The sequence below is a fragment of the Struthio camelus genome, chromosome 6 (genome assembly GCF_040807025.1).
Source record: "Struthio camelus isolate bStrCam1 chromosome 6, bStrCam1.hap1, whole genome shotgun sequence".
NCBI classification, from domain to species: Eukaryota; Metazoa; Chordata; class Aves; order Struthioniformes; family Struthionidae; genus Struthio; species Struthio camelus.
The window spans coordinates 39,543,790-39,564,470 of NC_090947.1; the positions used below are offsets into that span (position 1 = coordinate 39,543,790).

The 20,681-nt window shown below is 47.0% G+C and overlaps 1 protein-coding gene and 1 long non-coding RNA gene across 5 annotated transcripts; one reads left to right on the top strand and one right to left on the bottom strand.

Moving 5' to 3' along the window:
- Positions 1 to 2,538: 2,538 nt before the first annotated feature.
- On the top strand, positions 2,539 to 19,952 carry LOC104145709 (histamine N-methyltransferase). 4 transcript variants are annotated; one of them, XM_009677364.2, is made up of 8 exons: positions 2,539 to 3,268; positions 4,015 to 4,116; positions 6,492 to 6,685; positions 7,988 to 8,040; positions 11,267 to 11,374; positions 15,196 to 15,326; positions 15,816 to 15,909; positions 18,687 to 19,952. In XM_009677364.2, exons 3-8 carry the CDS (start codon positions 6,549 to 6,551, stop codon positions 19,040 to 19,042), a joined length of 879 nt encoding a protein of 292 aa, XP_009675659.1. In that variant the 5' UTR covers positions 2,539 to 3,268; positions 4,015 to 4,116; positions 6,492 to 6,548; the 3' UTR covers positions 19,043 to 19,952. The 4 variants fall into 4 exon arrangements, with proteins under 4 accessions (XP_009675659.1, XP_009675660.1, XP_068805364.1 ...); XM_009677365.2 differs by having other exon boundaries at positions 2,783 to 3,229; XM_068949263.1 differs by lacking the exons at positions 2,539 to 3,268; positions 4,015 to 4,116 and adding an exon at positions 5,096 to 5,359.
- Positions 6,698 to 11,259, bottom strand: LOC138067673 (uncharacterized). The gene is made up of 3 exons (XR_011141985.1): positions 10,542 to 11,259; positions 8,076 to 8,648; positions 6,698 to 6,896 (listed from the first exon to the last, which is right to left on the bottom strand). It is a non-coding gene; the product is annotated as an uncharacterized lncRNA (long non-coding RNA).
- Positions 19,953 to 20,681: the final 729 nt, after the last annotated feature.

Sequence of the window (20,681 nt, forward strand, 5' to 3'; positions counted from 1 at the left end):
CCTTCACGCGCTCCAGCGCCGAAACGAGTTTCCTGGCAGAGATCAACGTCCCGGGGAGCGGGGGGAGCGTGCTGCTTACAGTTCAGCTGCAGCAGGAGGTCGGGGCTCCCGCGTCTGATCCTCGGGGCTTTGCCCAGCAGGAGCTGGCTGCTTGGGCTCGTTTCCAGCCCCATCGCTTTCTACCGGCTTTTTGATAAAGCGCGTTCCTCAGGGTCGGTAGGTGTACTCCTTTAGCGCCTCCAAACACGAACGCACCCATGACCTCCCTTACCGACATTTTCAAACTTGAATTTCCTTCTGCAATTAATTTAATTAAGAATTGCAGTTTCAAATTGCTAATTGAACTACTCCATAAAAATTATGACTTTCAGGCTGGGAACTGAGCCCTGATTTGTTTCACTAATTACCAGCCAGAAGTTCAGAGTGCTCCACAAGGAGGTATTTCGCAAACAATCTTTGACTCTATTAAGTTCCAAAAAATAAAGAAAAGGAAAAAAAAAAAAGGCGAAATTACTTCAACTAAGGCGCGCGTTTGTAGAAATCGTGATCCGTTCCTCGCGACAACAGGCCTGCACGTCTGCCCGCCTAGCAAGCAGGGAGAGGTCCAACGCCGCGTTGGGTTTGAGGAGAAAAAAATAATTTAAAAAAAAAAATCCACGCGAAAACTGGCGCGTGCAATTCCCTGGGCGCAGCCGCGGGCAGCGCGTCGCCCGACGTCGGGGCCAGGCCGGCCGAGCCCAGAGCCCCTTCTGCAGAACCCACCCCAACGTCGTGGTGCACCCCAACGCCGCGCGGGCGGCCGCCGACCAAGACTTCACCCCTGCCTTCCCCCTCGGCCGCGCGCCAAGCGCTGCTCCCCTACCGCGGCGCCAGCCAGGGTTGCTGCCTGCTTTGCCTAACCAATGGCTTTATTTAGTAATTTTTAGCAGTTGCTTGGCCCAGCAGCTACTGGCCAAGCCTGGCGCCGGACTTCCCGCACGAATGGACCGCAGCGGGGAGACGACAGCGGAAATGGCCATTTCCATTTTAATAAAAAGCAACCTCGGCGGAGCGCGAGCAATAACCTGTCTGCTCTGTGGCACTGACAGTTCAGTTGTGCCGTAAAATGAGATTTTTTTTTTTTTTATACTAGCTTAACACGGCCATCTCGTTATCAACTTCAGCTCACATCAGCGTGCTTTAGTAGAAGACGGCAGAAATAAGTCTTTCGACATTAAGCAACGTCCAGCTTGCATCGCACCAGCTGAAGGAGATCACATCAGCTCCAGAGGTAAGCCCGAGAAACTCGCCGAGCTCCGGCCACCGATGTTTGGTCCGTCCACGAGCGCTTTGAAGCCCGGGGCCGGGCTCGAGTTGCGGTCGCTCTTGCAAAGCCCAGGCCACGGCACTGGCAGATGTTGACTGTTCCCAGCCCGAGGGGCCCGAGGTGCTAGCTAACTCGGCTCCTTGCCAGACCTGGAGGTGGACCTCCCTGGTACTCACGTGTCCTGCTCCCAAAACCGCGGCATGTCCCTGTCGGCCAAGTGACTCCGGACTCGTGCTCAGGCTGAAGTAGCGCAGGGAGGTGGAAAAAGGCAGGGTGATGCTGAGGTCCCGCGCGGGGTGGTGGGCCTGGCCGGCCGGCAGCGCCCTGGCAGCGGTGACGGCTTCGGCCTCGCAGGGCTGGCGCGGAGGGAATTGCGGGAAAAAAGCAGCTTCCTTTGCTTGCATCACACACACAAAGCACCAGATGCCCGTATTGTTTTATTTTTGGCTCTCTAAACTTAGGCTTGTCTATTAAACAGCAACTGGCGCTTGGAAAACTTTCATTTTTAGCAGGTTGCGGGGGGAGAAAACTAAGGGCCAGATGCTTTTTTTTTTTCCCCCCCCAAAACAGGCTTGCACAGCTCTGCTAGTAATTATTTGAGTTTCCAGACCTGGCGCCGACGTCTGCGGCGAATCAAGTTCCCGTTGTCTATCCGGACTTGTCAAACGGGTCTGGACCGGCTCTGCTCTCCCGGGTGGCTCTTTGCTTCCCTCTTCGACCAGGGCGCAGCAGGAGATGCACGAACGCTCCCACCGCGGCATTTTTCCGCTCGCTCGTGCACAGCCCTTTCCTGCAGCGCGTTCAGTGAAAGCATTTTGAAGACGATGTTGTCCGTGTGGGGGAAAACTGCAGCGGGTGTTGTCTTTCCACACCACCGTAGCCGCTCTTGCTGAACAATTTTGGTAGCTCACGTGCAGTCTTTATTTTGGTAACCAGGCTAAATGTTAAATTACAGCCCTTTTTGCTGCAACTGTGTCTTTTAAAGTATGATTGTTAAAAATTACCGGTATTGTTGTATATGGTTTTCACAGTGTGAACTGTGCGTTCCTCTCTGCTCCTGAAAGTCAGCAGTGCAGGGAAAAAAATTAACTTGACTTTTAATCTTTCACTAAACATGAAGGGACAATGAATTGTTACTTTATGGGTGCAACGAACGCCAAAGCACAGTGCGATAACAGACATTGGTCAATACTTTTTTCCTGCATTTGTGTCTTCCCTGCGGTGAAACTAGTAACAACAAGGCTGTGAAGGGCACAAGCGATTTGGAAAACGCCTCCCCTTGCTTAAGCCCTTGGGAGCCAGGGATAAGCAAAATCGCTGCTACCGCCAACAAAAGAACTAATCTGTGACAATAGGTTTCTGCAGGGAAACTAAATAATACCGCAAACTGCTGCGTGCCACACGCCGAGCCGACTATTTTCGCTTTGTCAGGAGTCACGTTTCTTACGCACCGCCGGCAGGGTTTTATTTCGCGCTGGGTAAGGGCCAGCGGCACGTCGGCGCCGGGGGTCACGTGCGCCTCGGGGCGCAGAAACAGCGTTGCAACGCCTAGAAATGCCTGTGGGCTAGGGAGGACGTGCGGGGAGGGCGCTGCTGCCTCTCCGGGGCGGCCGCTCTCCTTTTTCCCGGCGGCGAGGTGCAGCGCTGCCGTTCGAGCTTGCTCCTGCCGCCTTCTTTCTCGCACCCGAAAACTCCCCGTCCGCCTGCCGCCCGCCCCGGGGGTGGGATCGGAGCAGCCGCCGCTGGCCCGGCGCCCACGCGCGGATGCTCGCGGGACGGGGGACCCGGCCGGCCGCAGGCTCACCCGCGTGAGTACGAGAGCGGCAGCGGCAGCAGCGGCAGCAGCAGCGGCAGCAGCAGACGAGATTTCGGGAAAACCCTCGCAAAGGAAGGCTGCCGGCTGCAGGGCGCTCACAGCTGAAGGCATGCTCGCTTCGTTTTCGCAGCTCGCTCACGGGGCAGGTTGGCACAAATAGTTTGCACAGAGCCGGAGCCGGTTTTCAAATCGTGTTTGCCCCAGGTTTAAATTCGGCTAGCGCGGCGGTCTAAACCGGGAGGGGTGCGAGCAACGGGAGCGTAAGCAGAGAAGAATCGGGCTCCAGAAAGTCCGAAATCGGCTCGGGGAGTTAGGCGCCGATTTTGGACGAGCGCGGCAGGCAGCGGGCTCCCGCCAGGGCCGTTACCCGAAAGTTTCAGCGGTGAGCCAGGAGCGGCAGCCGCCCTCGGAAAATGATTTCCTGCCTTCTCAAGAGCGCTGGCTGCCGTTCCAACAGCAAAACGCGTCGTGAAATAAATGAGACAAATTCGAACAGCCAAAAGTGTAATGAAATAAATGAGTCCAATCCCTTGAACTGCACCTAACGCGAAAATGAATTTCAGCTGTTCTTTATTAGAGAAAGCCAAGCGCGGGGTATGGGCAAATTAATTCACAGGAAGCGGAAGGCGTTCCATAAAAAGCTTGATTAGCTAAATCTCCTCATATTAACCATAAAATATTCCTTAAAGACTGAAGGCGGCGAGCTATTTTAACGGCAAACGACAACGCCTCTTTATCCACTTAGAGAGCAAGGTGTTGCAGGGAGCGGGGGAATGGGCAAACACGGGCTATACCACTCGCTTTGCCGGGTGGGTTCGCCGGACGCCCTTCGTTCCCTGGGGGTTCACCTTCTGGCTGTCTCCGAAAAAAACACTATTTCTGGTTCCCCTAGATTAACTGGGACTTCGCTCGGGACGTGAAGGCTGGCCACCCGAACCGAGAAAGCAGCTGTCAGTGTGTCGGTCCGAGGGCTGGCGTCCGCCCGCGCGGCCAGGTATGCAGCTCGCGCGGCTTTTGTGATGCCCAGCGCTGGACTTTGGGTTTCATTTTTTTGTTTGTTTTTTGTTTTCCCCCGTGCACATTAGCTGCAAATTTCAGTGGGGTGCACGAAACAGATACTGCGCCGCCAGCCTGAGGGATGCTCGTCTGCATAATAGAGTCGATTTAGCTGCAATTTGTTAGTCTGTCTTGCTAATGCGCAGGTGAGATTACCCCTCTTATCTAACGAAACCAGGCTCGTTAAAGCAGCGCCGTGCAGCAACAACTGGAGCCGTGTTGTCTCCCCGCGTCAGGCAGCTCCCGGGACGTCCGCCTCGGCGGTGCCTGGGGGGAGACGGTCCAGGTCTTGCCCTCCGATTTCTTCAGCCTTCTCCAAGTTTATTTAGTGGCTGCAAGGAAAGTGGAGGTGGACGGGCTTCCACAGAGGCGATCTGGGCAAGGAGCTGTTGTTGCTCCGAGGCCGAGCAGCACCCGGGGATGTAATATTCGGTAGAGACGTTAAATCATATATGGAGACTCTTCAGCACAGTCTCGTATGACGTTGTCCTAAACAAGCAAGGAAGACCTTGATGCAACCACTGTTGGATGGGTGGAAAACTGGTTGCAAATGGTAGTCAGAAAGAAGTTACCAATAGTTTGCTATCACAAAGGAAGGCCATGACAGGCACGAACCTGAGCCTAGTACTGTTTTGTGTCCCCATTCATGGTTTGTGTAGTGGAACAGACTTTTATTATTAAATGTGCAGCTGGCACCAGGGTGGGAGGGACTGGAAGGAGTCTGGAGGACAGAACTGTAGTTCAAAGGGATTGCGAAAGATTAGATAAATAGCCTGAAAAAAATCCAGCCCAAAAACCCGTGGCTTGTAATTCAATCAGGACAAAAGCCAAACTCTACTCTCCGGAAAGAATAATCAATCATACAAACATGACATGGGAAATGACTAGTTAGGCAGTAGATCTTTGAAAGGACCTAGGGGTTATGGGATCACGAGCTGAAGGCACTGATCAGAGTCACCCTGGAGAGCACAGGCGAGCCTCGTAGGAGCATGTAGTCCTGGCAGGGCGGGTGAAGCTATCCGCCTGCCGTGCTCCGAGCTGGCGCCGCCTTGCCTGGATGGAGTCGCTGGTCCTCAGCTTCTGCGCTTGGAGCAGAAGGGGTTTGAGAAAGTCCAGAGAGAGCAATAATAACAGTCAGAAGTCCACAGACCATAACTTCTGAGGGAGAACCAGAGGAGACGGTGAGCCGGTAGAAGAAGTCAGTGGGGAGAACTGGTATGGTCTTCAAACAGGGGGACCTGTGAGGAGACGGAGGATTCCTCCGTTTTTCCTGTCATTGAGGACAAGAAGTAATGGAGTTAAATTGCAGTGAGGGGAATTTAGGCCTAATATCAGAAAATTTTGCAATGTGAGTCATTGGAATGAATTGGTTGCAGAAATTGCACCCTCTCCGTTACTGGAGGTTTTAAAGAACTAGTTAGATAAACATCTGTCAGAAATAAGTTTGGAGGGGGTTGATGGACCATGTGACTTCTCAAGATTCTTTTGCTTGTGCCTTTTCTTCTGTGTCACGGGACATTAACTCTTTAAAAAGGCTTTTCTTTTTTTCTAACCAACATCGACCCAAGAATAGAAACCTAGTGAATGTGTGGTAGATGTGTCTTGGATGCCACTGCAGTCCTTCCTGCTGAAAACTGGCCGATATTTCCATGTCATATGTTGTCTCCCCTGTTCCTGTTCCTCTATGTGTAAGCCGGGCTTAAAACTACATCGGTTCCAGTCGTTTACGTGCTTTGCCCATGGGAATCATACCATTATCTTCAGAAGAACCAGCAAAATAAAGAGTGTATTTACAAGGTTTTTATTGTTTTCACCCCACTATCAGAATCCCCTTTCAGAACATCAAAAGACTGAAAGCTGGGTGGAGACACCTGCGAGTGTCTCTGGAGATGTGTATCGCGCTGCCTTCTCATCCAGGCCAAGTCTTTCAAACCTCTCTACGCCTTCAGGGAACAGGGCAGATTTCTTTCTATTTAAGAACCATCTGAAGACTCTTTCCTGGATTTTAACAGAACCCTGTGTCATCATAGTTAAAAAAAGCTGGTACATCCTCCGTGGAGATTAAAGATGCTATATTGCTGTTTGCTACTCAAACCTCATCTGCGGCTTCTGTCACGGAGTTGTGTAACGCTTTCCAACATGAAGCGGCAGGCCAAGGACGGGGAGCAAAATCCAGGGCGACCGCTTACCGGTGACTTTTACAACCCCTTTGTTGGCGTCCAGCCAACGCCGAATTCAAGGCAGGCATGTCGTTTACAAGACGTTTGAAACCTTTAGCACTTCTCCGCCTGTTATTTGTTATTTCTTTGCTAGGTCTCAAAGCAGCGATAAGGGAAGAGCTGAGCAGTCCTCTTCTTCCATGCACCTGCGATGGCGTCTGCCATGAAGAGCTTGATCACCAACCACGGCAGATATGTTGAGTCTTTCCGCATCTTCCTGAAGAACTCAACCGAGCACCAGTGCATGCAGGAATTCATCGAGCAGCAGCTGCCCGGTGTAATATCCAGGTAACCACCTCGGGCGTTTTGTCCAAAAAGCCAAACCGGTGATGTGCTGCTGCAGGAGTGATGGATAGAGCTCACGCCTGGGCTGGCAGATCGCTTTGCCTGGGCTTGCAGATTGCTTTCCCCGCTGTCCTCCCCGCTGCCGAGCACTGACAGTGCCCTGCTCGGAGATCACGTTTTGCTGCCGAAAAGTGCTGGCTATTGGTGATGGAGGCTGCTAGCAGGGAGCAGATAAGATTTAATTGTTTCTTTGCATGCAAATGTTGCTTATCCTGGATAAACTCAAACATATGAAAAATGCAGTAAGCAATATCACATTTTATCATTAAACTTGATTCAAGCCATCTTTTTTTAAAAGTAGTATTTCAGGTGATATTTAGGCTCCCTCTAGTTTTCCATTGTGTTTTGTGTTTGAATACCGCTATTGCTTTATGTGCCTTGTACGTTTTGCACCGAACCACTCCCTTTGCAGACTGACAAGGACAGCAGGCAGCTGGGGTGAAATAATAATTGTTAAGCCACTGGTCATCTCCACAGACTGAGTGCAGATGACTGCAATTGTTCTGACAAAGGGGTTTTTCTTTGCAAATTTTTGGAGATGCGTCTGGAGCAATGCTGCTGATTTGGGCAGAAAGCAGGCTGATTGGCTGCATATGGTTGAGTTTTGAATGTCTCCAAGGATGGAGGTGCTACAGCCTCACCAGGCCCTGGTGCAAGGGCTCGACCACCCTCACTGTAAATAATATTTTCCTTAAACCCAGTGGAATTTCCCTTGCAGCAGCTTGTGTCAGTCACCACTTGTCCTTTGGCTGAGTGTTTGCTTTTCTCCTGACCGTTGCCCTGTAACGCTGCCTTTTTCCCCTGTGCTTTGCTTGCTTCCATCACCCTGGGTATATGCACCTTCAGTTCCCCACAATTTAAAGTTAAAACTAAGCCAAATGCAATCCAGGTGCAAATGCACATGATAAAACACCTATATATTTGTGTACATGGAGATATGTGCACCTCTAAGCACTGCAATGAAGAAAATGTAGTTGCTTCTGCTTGTGTGTACTTTTAATAAAAGAAGGTCTCCTCTATGAGTTGCCAAAATAATCACTGGAGATCAGAAATCTCTGAACAGCAGAGTCCTGCATCTGATGCTGCCTGCCAGCTCACAAGCGTAGATCTACATCCACATATACATATTGGATTTAATTTTGTCCTGTCGGTTTTAATCTCTGTAGGATCTCTGATACTTCCCCCAATGTATGTAACCCTGTCTCCTGGGTAGCTATCCTAAAATTTATAAATAATATTTTGCAGTATTGGAAATGGGAAGTCTACAATCAATATTCTAAGTGTCGGTGGTGGTGCAGGTATGCTATGAACTTCAATATTGACATACTTTTACCTTTTTTCAAAGAGTAGAGGATTCCAAGTCACAGAAAGGATTGGGGTGAGCAATACACCTTTTCTGAAAAGTCAGCTTCAGTCTTTCTTGAACAGGTCCATTGTGTTTCTATGCAAAAAGTCATTATGTCTTAGGTTCCTCAGAATAGTAAATTAATTTTTACTTTTATTCCAATTACTGTCCCCATAACTACTTGCTGATTTGGCAGATTCCCTTCACTGATAGCCCTTGCCCGCTGCTGTATGGCAGCCGCTGCTGACCTTGGTTTTGCCTGGGAGCCATCACTGACCGCGGTCGCTGCACAGGCCCCTTCTGCAGCTGCCGTTCCCAATGCACCAGTGTCTGTGATAACGCTCCAGGCGTACGCACACGGACATTTCCAACGTGTCACTTGCCAAGAGGGGGCTATATCAGAGACGGGGACACCTCCAACCTTGCCTGCATGTAATTTCCCCTGATTTCTCACCGCTGGCATGTGGCTGTGGTGGTGGAGCTGTGTCGGGGTTGTCCAGGGTTGGTAGTCCACGTATTTTCCAACTAGACGTCTGTCTCCTGACCAGATCCCACTGGCATCTATATTGGCGGGAGAGATGCACTGAGTCTCTTATCTGAAGTCAGCTAGGTGAAAAACAACACTGATACCCTGAAAAGTGGCTTCTTTCCAGGAGATTCTTGCTAAGTTCCCCCTTAATTAAAAACTCTGTTTTCTAATTCTGCTCTGCCCATTAAGTCATTGAACTTCAATTTTATATGAAGAGTTAATTTAATTTAAATGCAGTAGTCATGCCATCTCTGAAGACTAATCTCAGCTTTGTCGATCTTTCCTTATAAGTAAAAATAGCTGTATGTAAATGCAGAGTATTGGTTATAAAATAGACAGTGCGCCACAGTGGGAACATTTCTTTCCAAACAAGGGAAACCATTCTTCTGCCAGAAAAAAAATATTGTTTTTAACAGGAATATTTTACTCTATTAGTGAGGTATTCAACTCTCTAATCAGAGACGCTCCAGCTTAGCGTGATGGATATTGAATCAATAAAGTAACAAAGCTCATTTTGCCATGGAAATGAAAAGAAAACAAGCCACAACAGCTCCTCCTCAGCTTGGAGAGCGCTAAGAATCACAGAACGGCCGAGGTTGGCAGGCACCTCTGGAGATCATCTAGCCCAACCCCCCTGCTCAAGCAGGGCCCTCTAGAGCACGGTGCACAGGGAGCACGCAGGCCCGTCTGGAGCTGCTCCCGACCTCTGCAAGTCACCGCTGCGAGGCCTTGGTGGGGGATGAGAGCAAAGTCACTGAAAAATTTCTCATTCAAAGGCGGGTGGGAACCCTTAGCTTTTCGGAGGCCACATAAAGCTCATCCGCGCGCCTCCGTACGGGGAGGCAGCACCGAAAGAAAGGGCTGCTTTTTCCCTCGTCCACCTCTTCTGCACTTTTTCCGCAGCAGGAGATAATCGTTTACTGGCGCATTTGTGTCCCATTACCCCAGCCCATCCGAGGAGGCTGCCTTCGCCTACAGCCTGCGCCTGATTAAGTTCACGCTCCGGCGCACCACTTTCTGTACCTTTAAAAGCCATAAAAGTCATCAACGCTGCTATAAAGTAGCAACTGTGCTATAAACCATCCCGTTACGTAAAATGTTTAATTAGAAACTTAATGGTGAACATAGTGGTAGCCTTTAAAAGGTAATTGTGTTGGAAAGTTTAAATAATTCCAATAGCCTAATTGCCAAATTGTTGATAATGCAAGCTGCCACAGATTTGACTGTAAAATGCCTCAGGACACTTGTTTGCATATAAAAGAGCTATCTGAAGTCAATTAAGGCTGTGGATTAAATTATGAATCAAAGTTTTTCTTTTGGTTAAAAACAATACAAGAGTGGTTTGGCCACAGAAGAAGGGAATGGAATAAATTGACCTATCAGCATAAGGAAATGTGAATTTCAAAATGTTTTTTAATTGGGACCTTTTCAAAGGACTAATACATTTTACAGAAAGTTGGTTAAAAAAAAAAAAACAAAATTATTGTAGTAGTAGTTAATTAAAAATTCTGTGTTCCCAGATTTCACCGTGGCAGCCTACTAACAACATGCTTTGCTCTGAGTTTCAATAAAATGCAAGGTTAGTAGTGACAGCAAAACCAGGGCTATTCATGCTACTTCAGAGGTGCAGTTTCCCTTCCTTGAAAGAGCATGCTTAGACAGCTGCCGTGTAAACTTTGGTCTTACCAGTGGCTTAAAAAAAAAGACACGTGAGTCCGAGGAGATCAAACCCATCCTCACTTTTCCTGTTTCCTTCTTAGGGCCTGTTGGCACAGAGGCATTTAGGAAAAGGTGAATCCATTGGGCTTTCGAGTTGTGGTGGCCCACATAGGGTCAGAAGCAGACAGAGACCTTATCACACCAAAAAGGAGCCACGGAGGGGAGGGTGGGTTGAGACATTTGGTGGGTTGAGCTGCAGTACTCACCTTATGGCTTTAATCACCAATATTGTCTTGAATGAGTCCTTTCGTGCCTCAAATCTCCTGTAAAGTGGACGTACCTTCTGCTAGTGGGAGCCCAGGTGCAGGAAGGATCATGAGCGACAGCAGGGGTGGTGCAGACGCAGTGAAGGCTCACTCCAAAATCCGGCAGCAAGGCTGTGGGAGGGGAAGAAGATGAGCCCGAGCACCATAGCGATGTTTCCTCACCCCAGAGGGGTCCTCCAGCTGTTGTCAGACCCTCGCCTGCCTCAGTGCAGCTCCCACGGGTACAAAAGCGCTCACCGCGCGTATTTATTCAAGCGCATTGAGCAGAAGCGAGCCCTGAGAAAGCTAGTGAAGCCTCTCAGATATTGTCCCTGGACTGGTGCCCAAGGAGCATCGTCTCCCCAAGCCTCCTGGTGGTAAATGGAGAGAAGCATAGGCAGAAAATACAGTCCGTTGTGGGGTATTCTATAACAGGGGATTAAATAACCACAAATTGCGCGTGTAACCCAAGAGGTTAGGCCGTGTCCAAAGAATGAAGATTGCTGGGACCGATATTTATTTTCTCAAACGCTAGAGCTATATCCCTAGTGGCAACGCCATTCCCCGTGTGGTACGTTTTCTATACATAAATGGCAAGCATCAATCTTCAAGCCTGGGACCTGCTGCTGGGTATAACTGCCTGCACTTTGCTTTGCTCTTGTGCGTGATGCTGCCTTTCTCCCCAGGTGAGATTGACCTGCTGATGCTCTCAAAAGTGCAAGCCAGGTACCCAGGGGTCACCATCAACAACGAGGTGATAGAGCCAAGTGCTGAGCAAATCTTCAGCTACAAAGGTATTTTTATGCTAGATACATTGCGTTTGCATTAAATGCATTAAATACATTATAAAGAGCTAAATACTGGATGATCTGCCATTCAAAGGCTTTCTTGTCTGAATTCGCTCTAAAAAATTGAAAAAGTCATTCTGTGTAATTTATCTTTTTTGGCTGTTGCTGACTTTTCAACAATATTCACTTTCTCATTAAAATCGTGGTCCCTTGCTCTGCAGAGACCTCTGCCTGGGAACACTTGGGACTAGACAGATTTTTTTGCGATGTCTAAATATGCAAAATATGGTTTGACAAAAGACTTTAACAGTCTGGGCAGAGGAGTCTGTCTTGTCCTGTGCAGGCATGCCACCCTAAATCGCTACGCGGTTAGATTTTGAAAGCTAAGCAACGTGGGAACTGATGTGTGGTTTTATGGTAATAAAGTAAACTCTCCACACTGCAAACTGTTTTTCTCCTTTAAGTTGCCCTGAATCAGGATCCTGGAACACGGTTAAAGGGAAAGCTGCAAATTTAGTGTTTCACAGTAATTCTCATCTGCCTATTTTAAAAATTGTTTCCAAATATTACATAAGTAAATGTAATACACGGTGTTACACTAAGCTAGTTACCATCCTTAGAATTAGAAAACATGAAAAAGATTGCAATATGGTTTGAAAAGACTTTTGCTCTGTTCCTGTGCTCCGTGGCTTAGACCGTGTTTCCTTCCACAAGCCTGATGCTCTGAGTGACATTCATTAAGAAAATGATAGGATTTTCCAAGGAGGAGCAGCAGTTAGCATTAGTGCTTTGGTCAAGTTGCCTCACAAAGTGAGCATTAAATAATATCTATCCCCAGTTTGATTACTTTGCTGGTTTAGGATGGGTTTCGCATCCACTAGGCATTACCCAGCAGGTAGTTATAGCCTTGTATAGAGATATCTGCTGGAAAAATGTGCCAGTCATGGATGAATGTCTTCAGCAGCACTGGAAATGGCCCCGACCATAGGAAATACCACCACACTATGAACTCTCAGGTGTTTTTTGCTAACTGCCTCTGTGTTATGTGGTTCCGATCTCTTAACAAGCCAAACAGAGAGGGGAGCCCAAAGGGCGTTCACGAGCAACCACTGCCATCCCAGCGGCCCTGTCACAGATCCCCGGTGTGAGCTGCCCTGCTTTTACGCTGCTCCAGCCGCAGACGGCAGAGGATGAGCCATGGAGCGTGTGTTAGGTTTGTCCTGGCAGCTCGGGCACTTCCAACTACCTTTTCCATCCTGTCTGTGCTGCGGACCGTGTGCTATGTGAGACTGGATTTCTGCTGAAAGTTCCCAGTGGTTTCACAGTCTACTGCCAATTTGTTGGCTGCACTATCCTATTTTGGTGATTTTTTTTTTCCCCAGTAGAAAGTTAGAGAAAGTGTAAAATGTTGTCCTTATTATGTCCTTAAAATAAAGATGAAATACTCTTCTACATTTCCTTCTTTAAACCTTCTTATTTGGTAATTAATCATGTCCCCAGTGGGTATCATTAATGAGGTTTTTGAGCCCTAAGATTTTCCTGGGAGAGTTGGAAACATTAGCTGTGCCTCTGAGGACTTGGTAGTTAAATTTTCTGCCTAACCAGCTATTTTCTCCTTGGCTAGGGTAAGCCAAGCTTACTAGCAAAGCGTTTTTTCTGGGGCTTTGCCATGACGACAATTGGAGCTTTCTCTTAGGATGTCTGTTATGACAGAGGCTCTCCACAGCCGTAAGTCCTGTGGCCAAGCTTTGAGTTTCCTTGATTCCTGGTGTGTGTCCAGATGAACATGTCTCTTGATGGCCATGGCCTGTATTTCGGCTGCATGGCAGATGAGCAGCTCTGCAGTTGCCTGCATGGCACAGCACGATTACGTTTGGTCAAACTGCGCTGCAAGTCAAGGCCACAGGAGTGGCTCTTCCCCCAGGCAAAAATCTGCCTGGAATTGAGGGTAAAATTAAGGGGAACTTTTCACATCTGTTAAGGTGTGTTCGACTTTAAAAGCCCATGCTGGTGAGTGGTTTGGTTCTCTTCCTCGCGTCTCTTTGCACGCTGCTGAGCAATTAGATGGACCCAGATTGTGGCATCTTATTTGTGATGAGGATATGATCTGCAGCTGAATGAAGCCTGAGTTTAAAATAGCCATTAAATCTGAACTGCAAGCACAGGGGCCAGTGACTGATGATTGGAAGCAAACAGAGTAACAGCAGCAATAGCCAGAAGTGGTAGCCCATTTCCAGCTGTAAAATAAAGGAGATAAGCACTGATGGGCTATTCCTCATCTATCCTATAGGAATATATCATAATCAGAGCCTAAAGAGAGAAACGTTGTGATTAGTGGTATAAAGGCACTGGTCTCAGCAAATCATGTTTTTTTGAACATGTGTTCTGTAGCTAAGACTCAGGCTGCCTTTGGGCCATTTAAGTTTTAAATTTATGTAACTCCACTGAAGCAGAGGAATCACATCAGGGCTAGCTTTGTCCTGGAGCAATCCAGAGCGGTGAGCAAGAGCGCGCTGAGATGAGCTCCATATGCCAGCAGATGGACATTAGCATGCAGCATGCCCTTAAATACAAAATTATCCCTCACTTTCACTCCCACAAAAGTGAAGAAATGCCAGGATGAATCAGGACCCTCAGTATATCTTGTTCTTGAAATCTTCTTCTCCAGTCTTTCCATCTCCTCACACTCAAGTGCTGGATGTGCATTGTACTGACGTTTGAAAACATGCTGTGCCCTACTCCCTGTGGCAGTCTTCAGTCTATTCACACTATTATCCCTTTTACCAGAAGCAGTTGGCCAGAACTGCGGAGTTTTGAAGAACCTCACTTAACTGAACACAGTGGAAACCAAATGTCAAGGGACGGGGTCTGCACTCACCGCATGAAGCTCCTTTCCTCTCCCACCTGCCCAGAGATGTGCTCCCAGAAGGAGCTGTTTGCTCTCCCAGCCCTTCTCGGGTTTCTAATTGTTCTTCTCTCCAAAACGCAGCCCCTTTGACCCACACTGCAGCTTTCATATTTATTCTGCCTGTCTGCAGAAAACCCATTGCTGTGGCTGAGCTTCTGCTCAGCTCTGTAGATTTTGCACAGCAGCCTACATTGCTTTGGCAAGTCCTAAGCAAAGAGGCCATCAACCCTTCTCCCATTGAGGAGCCTAAATTAGGGCAGAAACGGGGATGTCAGCCTGCTGAGTCCTGCTACCAGCTGGTCCTTGCACACCCAGCTGTGGGGCACCAGTCCCTCCAATGACCCCTGCAGCTCCCTGTGGGGCCAGACCATTGACCCCACCGGCTTGTTAATAACCTGCTTGCAAACTAATGGCCTGGGTTCATTTGCAGTGCAGCTTTAGTGGCAGCCCCAGGAAGAGCCAAAGACTCGAGAGGTGGCAGAAGGCCCTTACACTGCCGTTGCTGCCATGGCCTTTCTTTTCGGAAATCGCAACTGCGATGCAAGCACACGTGCAATTGGAGACTGCTTGGCCCTGGGTCTAACTGTCTGCTCGCGCTAATAAGCCGGGCCTTGGCCTCAGATGCCCAGGCTTTGAGGATCTCATGGTCGTGGAGAGGAATGGGGAATTTTATGCTCACTGCCAAACTCAAATCCTGATGTAAGCACCATCATGCCCTCTTAAGTCTTCATCCTACAACAATCTGGACAGCCACCTAGTGAAATACAGGCTCGATATTTTAAATTTTCTATTGCTACATTGAAGTGATACCAAAACTTCCGATTTATATATAACTTTTGGACATATTACAATTCTGAATGGAAATGGATCTCATATTTGCAATTGAGATAACTCTGCACTGTCTTCTCCCATATTTTAGAGCGTGTAGCGAAGACATCAAACCTCGAGAACATAAAGTTTACCTGGCACAAGGAGACAGCTTATGAATATGAAAGTCGAATGAATGCAGAAAAAGACTCTAAAAAATGGGACTTCATTCATATGGTTCAGGTAAAAGCCTCTGCAAAGTAAATGTTGTCAAAGATTTGGCTCTTAAAAATATGCGTGAAGTATGTGACCTCATTATCCACTTTCAGGGGAAGAAAGGTGCATTTATTTCTGTAATTTAAAGCACTTCAGTTTAAGTGATCTGCAAAAATGAAAGACGAGTTACAGTAAAGCAGCTTTGAGCACAGTAGTCCTATTAACCAGGCTGTGGGTGGCAGTCAACTAAAAATACATTTTAACTAGTGTTCTCAAAGCTCCTTGTCCTCTCCTTTGCATTGCTAAGTTTACTGAAGCCATTACAAGCCTTCTACTCACGGCTAAGAAAGGCATGTTTTTTCATCTCAGATTAAGAAAGGAATGTGAGCTTGCTCTGTAGACCACATGCACCCCATGGCCACCCTGTGGCGGTGGTCTCCCCTGGGTTTGCATCGAATCCTCAGAGAAACCCGCTGCCTGGGATCATGTATCTGCAAGCGTTTCTGCTCTTTCCAGATGCTGTACTATGTGAAAGACATCCCGGCTACCATCCGGTATTTCCACCGGCTCTTGGAGGCACAGGCGAAGCTCCTCATCATCCTGGTGTCAGGTAAGGCCATGCATGCCATTCAGTCTGGCAAGAGCTGATGAAGATTTTGGAGGTTCCCATGAGCGTACATCATTTCAACGCAGGCCAGCTGTAAGCTAGCATTTATTTTTATTTAAAATATCCTGAGTTACTTCATCATAGAGAGAGGTTATGTGAACTGGCTGGGTAACAAATGGTGTCTGTTCATCTATACCCGTTTAAATCTGCCGAGAGGCTTCGTCCTGCTGATGGCGCTCGCAGGAGGTCCTTTAGCCTCTGCTAAAGCTAGTTTATCTAAAAGCGTTTACAGAAGCCAGCACCACATTACGCAGCTCCTGGAGACTTGCAGCATTAAGCAAACGGCTACGCTGGGGCTCAGTCGTGCCATACAGCAGGTGTTGCAGCACATATGGTTCATTTTCTTCACGAACTGCCCGTTTCCTTAATATCATCCTTTTATGTGGAAAACCCCATTCTTAGGCTGTTTCAGAGCTGCAAGAGATGCTGTATGGTCAATGCAGCAGGGAGCTGTAGGAGCAGAACAAACTGAGATCTTTTAACACTCTAGGCAAGATATGCTAAAGATACTGTAGTGGTGGAATCTAGTGTGACTCTAGAAAGCCTTTAATTTGCCTCACTTCAGCCATGGGAATTTTAGTAAACAGTCACATCTGATAGTTTTGGGGGAGATAGTAAGTGTTATTTGTTCAGAGGTTTATGCTAAGTTTTTATTGAATTTGGCCATATCTGCAAAATATAATGTATTTGACGATGTTCCTTTTTTTGTGTTCGTGAGCTGTCTGCAGAGAAGCAACTTTTCTCTACACTGAATTCATACTAAATATTTTTTTACACAATGGTCTTGTTTGAAAGTGTTTGCAAGCAGTTAACTACAAAAAATCCATATTTTAAATGATCTGAGTTACAGTTCTTGCTCTTTGGCTGCGTAAGCATGGATCATAATATCAGGCTATTGCTGATAACCCGAGTATAGGTAGTGGAAGCTCCTCCAATTCCTTAACTGTTGGATGTTCATGAAGTTTAAATACAGAAGGGACACACATCTATTCAAATTTCTTTTGATTAAAATTTTGAACTTCAGAAAAATACCTGAAGTTCTCTCTGGGCCAGGTGGGGCTGTGTTTTCCCATTCCTTCTCTTTCTTCTCTCGAGCGCTGCAACATGCAGTTTGCCACGCTTGTGCGACCATGTTTAACTCTTCGACGTTTAGACCTAGGACTGATGGAAACACCAGTGCGTGGCAATGGGTGCAGATTTTGCAAATCTGGCCTCTGGGGCCAACGAGAAAGTGGAAAAGAGAAGCAGAGCTCAGAATAGTAGAGAGCAAAGGAAGGGGAAAAACCTTGAGGGGAAGAAGAGTGCAGAGAAGGGAGAAGAGAAGCAGCTGATGTGAAAATGAGTGCTGAAACAAAAAGAGGTCCTGAAAGATAAGCCAAACAAAGCTCATTTCAAAAAAATGAAGGTAATGTCATCGCCAACACAAACACATTAGGATGTGTTAATGAAAAATCAGTCTGGGAACAGGATTAATAGGAAAGCACTTGGTCAGTCATTGTTGGCTGCGATTCCTCCTGCTCCGTACCTGTCACGGGACCGGGAAAGTTGCAAGAGCTACGCAGTGTTGTTTCTAACACATTAAAAAAAAATCTGTTTAGATCATCTTGAAAACAAAAGTAGCGCCATATGCTGAGCCTATTGAGAGCTATTATAATAATGCTTCGTTCAGGTAGTGTATAATTGCTCAGCTCAGAAATGGCACAGAGTCACACAACACTGACACCAGCACATTTCCTGCAATTAGTGCTCTGCGTTTGGTTTCCACCAGGCGAAAGAAAATACTGTAGTCCCTTTTCTGAACACCAAACTGCTTATTTGACCATAAATAACTGTCTGCAGATAAACCATTTGCAAAACCGACGAGCAACTGGTTTTAGCAGTTATGGAGATTTATAGTCACAACCCTCAGTAGATGCTCATTAGGCTTGAAGTTATTTTCAACCCATCCAGTCATTCTGGGCCATCCTTTTATAAGTGATTTACAGCAGCAGCGCTGAGTCACAGCCCCGCATTGTGGGGTGGTGGTGTGTGACCACCCTCAGCTTCGGTCCGACGTGGGCGAGTGTCACATTCGCTATCGGGGATGGGTGAGTAAAGCTCGCTGTCTTCTCCCTGAGCCTTGAAGTCAGGGCAAGGTCCCACCTCACGTCCCGGAGTCACGAGGAGCTCTATAGCCCCCTATATGTTTCATGTAGCAGAGAGGTAATAAGTATTTCAATGAAGTGAACATGCTAATTCACCACAAAATACCTAGATGAAAGAATAAGAGAGGGTTTGGTCTTCCAAATTCTCAGCCGAAGCCCAAGGAACAACTTAAATACAGAAGATGCCATTGAATAGCTATTGAATAGCTATAGGTGGACGTCTTCAAGCAATATAGGCCTTTGCCATCACTTTTTGCATGAGGAAGAGGGGTGGGCCGTGTTGGGACTGGAAGGGGTGAGGAGTGAATGCCCTGAGCTGCCCTGGCCTCTGCTGGGGGCTTGATGGGAGCTCAGGGGAAGGGAGCATGTCTGTCTGCTCCAGCACTCCCCACCCCAAGACGGGAAGGCAGCAAGGCAGACATCTTTGGTCCCTTCTCCCGAACATGTATCCGAACTTTAGGGAGGCTCAGCTCACAGTGAGGACCACAATCGCTTTAAGAAATAGATGACTAACAGTTTCTTCAAACAGGTTTTTGTCCTTATTCCTGAACGTTTTCCTTACAATTTCTCCGTTAGGAGCCAGTGGCTGGGAAACACTGTGGAAGAAGTATGGGTCTCACTTACCTCTAAACGATCTTTGCTTTTACATTACCTCTGCTGACATCGAAGCGATCCTCAACTCAGCAGGGCTGAAGCACCAGCTTTACGAGCTCCCGTCCCACATGGATATAACCAGCTGTTTCACGGAGGGGAACACAGATGGGGAGCTGTTGCTGGATTTTTTGACAGAAACTTGTGAGTTTTCTAAAACTGCTCCTCCTGAACTGAAACAGCAAATAATGGAAGAATTAAGAAAGCCTGAATGCAGCGAAGAAAGAGATGGAAAGGTGCTTTTTAACAACAATCTGAGTGTAATAGTGATAGAGCCATGAATTAACTTTATCTCTTTTCTTCATCCAAAAGCAAAGTCAGACACAAACTGCTAACAGCTGAAATAAGTCAGAAATTTTCTTGCTTTATGAATGATTTAGTTTACTTCAGGATGGATGAATACCTTCTGGAGCCTGTTAAGAAATCAGTATTAATGTCTGCTGTTATAGGTGAGCTTTTAATACGTGATTAATTCTGTACTAATCTATGCATGCAGAACTTACTAAACAGTGCTTTATTGTACGGATAATCAAGATAGGTATAACTTGGACCATCGACTAAAGCAGTGCAGAAACCAGTCCATATCCTGTGACTGATGCATAAGAAATAATAATGGCCTGCATGCAATGTTATCGTCATCAGTTAAAAACTCTCCGCAGAGCAAATATGCAATTTACAGTTTCTCAGTGCAGCTTGCAAAACCTGGGGCTCCGAACAGCCAACTGTTTGGATGGTTGCTCAACTAGATTTCTTCAACTTGTGGTGATTTTGAAATATCGTACCTCTAGCTACTGTGAAAGTAGCCGCACGTCTTGAGAAAGCGTGGCAGTTGCCTGCGTCTGTCTCTGCAGTTAATGCCATTTAACAGCACTGCTTCCCTGGTCCGGTGTTTTCACTTTATTTTTATGGCATTGCATCTGCAGTGTCCCGGGGCTGCAGAAGGGAGGTGCTCTGAGATGGTCATGGTGCAGGAGTGGCACCAGCTGCATTGGCGAGGTGGACTTTGCTAACAGATCCTGCTACAAACCATTATTAGGAACGAGTTATTGCTGTTACCCAGGGCTTATCTTGTATTTTTAATTAAACATGCAAAATTCTGGTGCCGGCCTCTAAATAGCCTTGTAGCAAGGGCCACATACGGCTTGTCAACTTTGTAATGTGAAAGATGTTAAAATAAATTCAGGAACCAAACTGATGGTTTTCAGTGGGATTTATTTCATTTTCAGTGGAGTAGCATCAGGTAAATCTGTCCTATGTATAGTAAGAGACCTTCAGCAAGAGAAAACTACTTTGAACCTTGTTTTCTGTGGCCAGGGAGACGTTCCTGCTCTGGAGCACGTCTTCATGCTTCACTGTGATTCCCGGCCGAAGGAGCCTCATGATCTTTCTCCTAAATCTCCTCTCCCTGTGCAACTGTCTCCAGTTGAGCAGTTGATGCATTTGTTTTGCTAAATGATTTTATGCTTTTAAGAACTGTTACGCTGTATGCAAGGCACAGTGCTTAGTGGAATACAATATAGTTGCTTGAGTGAATTTAATAGGCTGAATACTCAGTTTATCCAGGGAGACAGGTGTGATTTCTACCATTGAAAGAATTTGATTCAGCGTTGAAATATTTTACTTTATGTAATGCTTCAGCTGCAAGAAATAATGTTTTATTTTTGTGTATACATTTAGATTATTAAAGATTTGAGATGAGAGGGGCACTAACAGCTGTTTATATTCATTTTAAGGTGAATTATTTGAAACACGTACTTCTCGTAGTGATCAAATATTAATCCCAGTGTACTTTAGGACATTTCCACAATATTTCTCAGCTGCTGAGCAGAGTGAAATCTATTGCCACTTTTATAAAGTGCCATGTACGGAGTCCTGCATTAGAAGACCTCAATATTTTCTGACATGCCAAAGAGGGAAAGA